We start from the raw sequence: 5,453 nt of genomic DNA, 5'->3' as shown, positions 1-5,453 counted from the left end.
CATATAGGCGTACAGAAATATACATATAGATAAATACTTTACAAATATCTTGTACAATGGCGGAGAACATATGCAATAGGTTCAATTATTTATTACAAATAACGAATGACAAATAAGTAGTAACAAATAAATGCTAACAAATAAGTGGTAAATAAAAACGTCCCTCCAGGGCTTACGTATTCCGTCTTTGCGTATTGCAGAGTTATCTTCTCTTGAGAGCAGGTATTGATTGTTACGTTATTGGGTTGTGTGAGAAAATTACGTCGTTTTCTCAAAAAATGGTGACGTTACTCTCACTAACAAATGACATAACAATTAATACTTGCTCACAAGAGAAGATAACTCTGCAATACGCAAAGACGGAATAGTTATCTTATGAAGACTTGAAAATAAAAGTTCAATTTTTACCATATGAATTGTTAGCACTAATTTGAACATCACTTCTTGAACTTGATGGTTTTGACTTTAAGTTAAGGCCCAGTTGAAGAAGTAGGACACGTTTTGGAGAAATTCAAAGAAATCTTTATTCGCGGTTTCCATCTGCTGAAAAAAGGTAATTTGGTATCCATATAACAGGTACCTGGTATAAGGGACAGTATGTTTTGCCTAGATACGTCTGTACATAGATTCTACAATTATATCTTTTTGTAATTATTGTTTGGTTTCTGACGAATTTTTATTAACAATTAAATCCATTTATAAGCTGGTTATTTTTATTATAGAATATGAACTTATTTATTTTTTACTCAAATATAGAATACAATAACAGCAGTTGTATTACGGTATATGTTACAGTATTGACCTCACGTAGAGAGCCGGTCATCCGCGATAATTGGTCCCGTCGACGTCATTAGGGCTATTTTCTGAGCACGCGATCGGGTTATAAAAATCCCGGGGCTGTGCACTTGACCAAGTTGGTTAAATCTCCCTGGGGCCACAACGGGTGTTACGATAGCATAAAGACATTATGTTTGTGTAAGGAGACGCGGCGCTGTGTAGCAATAACGACAGCCTATTTTGGAACTGAGAAACATTGGAAACCAGAGACGTATATATATTACAGAGATTTGATACGCAAACGCTTGTAATATACTGTAACACTGTTGTCTTTTCATATTTAATAACACGGAGACGTTTATAACAAAATAAAGAGCAGAAATTTTCGCAAATGTACCGATTAAATCACAAGCTTTTGTCCATCATTCCCGTATACATTAACCAAATTACGGGTTTAGACATCTTCGCTAGCCAAGTGTTCGCTGTAATCAGAGACGTATAATATGTATTATACGTCTCTGCTGTAATATACGAAGCGAACGCTTGGCTAGCAAAGATGGAAAATATCATAATTGTTGACATCAAAAAGACATCTTTTATGCCTAATATTGTATTGCATAACCTTCATAGCGCTATATGTATGACTTTGTTAAAAAAATATAAATAAGAAAATATAACTGAAATGCCTAACGTTATGCATAGTCCAGGGACAGTATATAGACTATACGTCCCTGCTATATCAAATCGGCCGTATACCTTTTGTTTCTGATCATTATCATATTGAAATTAAGTATTTATAAGTGGTAATGTGCAATTGCCGAAATAAAAACCAACTGGTTTGTTGGTTAATTGCAAAATCGATAATATATTTCCCGTACTTTGAAATTGTGAAAAGGTGTGATTTGCCGGAAAAGGTATACGTTAAAAATGTGTTTGTAAACATGATAATAAAAGTCTCAAAAAGACTGTGTGATATTGTCAAATTTCCAATTATACGCAATATAGGTCAATGATAAAGTTAAATAATAATAAGAAGTAGCATAAACTCGAATTTTATTGCATTGTGAGAGAAACTCAAAGAATAAATAAGAGTGTATGCCTATTCAGGGCCTTCTACACGTGATGTCAGATCGCGGGAAATACAATTTCGCGCGCTTTTGAGATCGCTTTGTTTTGATTCTGGACCTCAAACTGAGGCTAAGAATAGCCGAAAAAATCTGACACCCTGGTGAAAAATCTGATCCATCTTCACTTAAACTGAAGATTTGAACATGATTTAATAACTTCATATCACAGAGGAGATATTATTTATTTATTGTGTGGGTCGATTTGTTGTGTTGCACTTCGATTGAGGAAGATTACGAACTTTTTTCACGAAGTATTCAGTTCCGGTTTGTTTCTCCATTTTGCAGACTTTACGATTGCACGTCACCTAGGAAAATTTTGCCGATCTTCGTAAAAATGCCACGGGGAGCTACACCAGGAAACAGGAAAATATGTACAGCTATTATAAAACGTGAGCCTGGAACAGAACTGCAATCGTCACCTCAAATATACAATTTGACCAGCATTTATCGTCAACCCCTCAGTGATACAAAGGACTCCATTGCGAACTTGCAGGGCTTCAAACTCGAGGGAGGTTTAACACCAGGAGAAACATGTTTAAGTCCGATCGCAGATATTAAACATATTATAAACAGACCACAGGTAAATAATAAGACGAAATCGGTAACTTTGAATATGTTTGCACGCTTGTTTATTGAAACAAGAAAACTTGCCGACAAGCTTGCCGACCTGTTACGTCATCAGCTGTGGTGGCAGTGACTGGGGGGCTGTAATTTTCATGTGCATATTGGAATTAATAATATAAATAGCGTGTTATAAAAAACACGAACAGTGAATTCTACGTATCTTTGTTTTTCATAGATCGGTGATTTGTTTGTCGTAATGTAAACAAGAAACCTGATACTCTACCGGCCGGCCGGCGATGTTAACTAAAACGCCCCACCCACACACTGTTTGCTGGAAATGTAAAAGAAATCCGAATAGACAATGTATTCATGTGCATGCGTATGTGTCCAAACTGTTCCTTTCCTAATGTTGCCTCACTTTTATAAAAATGTTTAAAAAGCTAAACAAACGCATGACTTTGCCTTTTTTATAAGCAAGGCAATTTACCAGGAAAAGTTATTTTTGGTAGGCCCTATTGCTTTCAGGTTTTTAGTGGTAACTAGACAATCCCCCTGTAGTTCTCTGAATTAGATCTTGGAGAAGAAATGAAGAAGGAGCGAAAAAACAGATATAGGGATTGCATATGTATATTGTATAGGATCCCGTAGTAAAACATTGAAACATATCAATTGCATGTGTATTCGTACAAATTTTTGGATTTAATAATAGGGAACCTGAAAGTTTGGTCAAGTACACACCCTCTCCTTTGTGATAATGCAAGTTGCAGTATTATAGTCGTGCAGTAACAGATATCTGCTTCATAACTTACTGTTGTTACTATCTAGCAAGGAAATAAATGCTTGAAAAGAATGATTTGCTCTACTGAAAAGTCCATAACATCTACACACAGTGTTATTTTGATGAAAATCGATACTGAATTTAGTAGTTGAGAAATTATTTTATTTGCCAAATTGTATGCAATATTATTGAAATAGGAATAGTGTAATAAGGATACAAGTGTCCGTGTTTTAAAATGTTTTGAACCAAATGCAATTTATACTGAAGAAAAATTCACAAATCTACAGTATGAAATGTTTAATTTCTGTATTCCAGGCAAAGCGGAAACTTGAATTGGAACCAGAAATTATAAACGAAGGTTTCAAAACACCAGGGAAGACATGCAAGCGAAGACGAACATCAGAAGCAAGTCCAAAAAGTTTGTATTTCTTTAAAAATATTAAAAGGTGAAAAAAAGTTGGTTTCCACTTTTTGCCTTCCGTTGTTCACACTTTTGAGTTCAAGATTGTCAGAGCATTGTTAAAAGACCGTTTTCTACGAGTATTTTGTAAAAATGTATCCTTAGGATTAGCTGATTGGGTGTAAGTGCAGAATGGGACACTGATGCTTTGGCTTTTTGTCTATCTTATACAGTAATGAAAGCACATTAATTCTCAGACCATCTATATAGACCAATGTTTTATCGTTACCTGACAATATTTATAATTGCCTCAGGCTAATTTGCATTTTTTTTACTCTCATAATTTAGCTTGTGCCTGGACAAAGCGATACAGTTTCTATAGAAACTAGGTGTGGATTATATGTAATTTCATTTTGACATGATCAGTTTATTTTTTTTCCAGCTCCTCGATCTCCTCTCGAGAAGACAAGATATGACACATCGCTTGGTCTGTTAACAAAGAAATTTGTAGGCCTTCTAAAGAATGCACGGGAAGGGGTAAGACTTGGCACTACTTGCGCAATTCTGTTTCATGAGCAAGCATATTTTTGAACTTGAGGCCCGATGACGAGGCTGTCTGTAAAGTCATCGATTTTTTACGATTTGTCTTTCGTGTCGTGAAATATCTGATATAAAAGTAAACAGATTGTCAATTCAAGCTGTTTGATCTTGATGTTTCCAATCCCTGGAGTTAATTAATTCTGAAATATATATGATCGGTGTATAATTCCACTAGCTGCCCCCACTTCTGAAGCAAAACTATTTTACTTAAAATGCCAGGGCTAGTCTTTGGAAATAAACCCTGTAGGTTGGGCAAGTCTTTGTCAAACTTTTCTTGCGATGAACAGTGTGCTAGTACAGAAAAGGAGATTGAAGACTCCTCCCTGCATGAGATTCATTATTAAAAACTTTTTCTCATTATTTTCTGTTTTATATCCAACAAATCTTCTAGTCCACAAAGAATAACTAGCTTTGATCTGCTAAAGTATCCTGTTATTTCTGACAAAATCCAAAATCTCATAACACATGGGTAAGGTAGCCTATATTCCTTAAATATTGTAATAACGAGTCTTGTGTATACTGTTGAACTTATCAACAGCCTATGCCACATTGTTAGACATACTTGGGGTGTCTTGTGGGTGTCCACCAATTTATCTTGTGCAGAATATCCAGGAACATTTTTCATCATTTTCACTTTTCTTCATTTTGAAAAATATTAGTACACCAATAATTTAAACATGATTTGGTTTTGATTGACAGGTATTAGATCTAAACAAAGCGGCAGAACATCTGGAGGTACAGAAACGTCGGATATACGACATCACAAATGTGTTGGAGGGAATCAACCTCATCTCAAAGAAATCCAAAAACAACATACAATGGAAGTGAGTTGCAGGGTTCTCCCCAGGCCATTTAGCTGATACGGCTCCGTATCAGCTTCAGTTTGAAATCCTCCCTGCCGTATCAGCTTAATTGCCCCGTATCACCTTAAACTGTGAACCGTATCACCTTGTTATTTGTACTGAAGGTGGTCTTTTTACAAAAGAAATTGACACTGATTAAATCACACGGCTGACCCAAGTCCAGCAATGACCCCACTGGTCAGTTGCACCATAGGCGTATTGCCACAGGGGGCCTGTAATTAGTGGGGAGGGGGACCGGACGACAAGCCCACAGGTGTCCGGCAATAAGCGTGCTCACTGGAGCCTAAAGCAATTACCACCGGATCCTTTTAGCATGGTCAATAGGTGATTAATTGAGGTACCTA

General features: G+C 36.2%; 1 protein-coding gene across 1 annotated transcript in view; it reads left to right on the top strand.

Moving 5' to 3' along the window:
* The first annotated feature begins 1,964 nt into the window (after positions 1-1,964).
* LOC110465804 (transcription factor E2F3-like) overlaps positions 1,965-5,453 on the top strand; it is a 10,287-nt gene continuing 6,798 nt past the window's right edge. Inside the window, exons 1-4 of the mRNA XM_021521899.1 lie at positions 1,965-2,484; positions 3,562-3,664; positions 4,089-4,183; positions 4,946-5,070. Coding sequence (XP_021377574.1) covers positions 2,239-2,484; positions 3,562-3,664; positions 4,089-4,183; positions 4,946-5,070 — 569 coding nt within the window. The 5' untranslated portion in view covers positions 1,965-2,238. The remainder of the gene's footprint in view (positions 2,485-3,561; positions 3,665-4,088; positions 4,184-4,945; positions 5,071-5,453) is intronic.

The sequence above is a fragment of the Mizuhopecten yessoensis genome, unplaced genomic scaffold, assembly GCF_002113885.1.
Source record: "Mizuhopecten yessoensis strain PY_sf001 unplaced genomic scaffold, ASM211388v2 scaffold11101, whole genome shotgun sequence".
NCBI lineage: Eukaryota > Metazoa > Mollusca > Bivalvia > Pectinida > Pectinidae > Mizuhopecten > Mizuhopecten yessoensis.
Note: the sequence above shows the minus strand (reverse complement) of the source record. Positions and strands in the feature narration are given on the sequence as shown.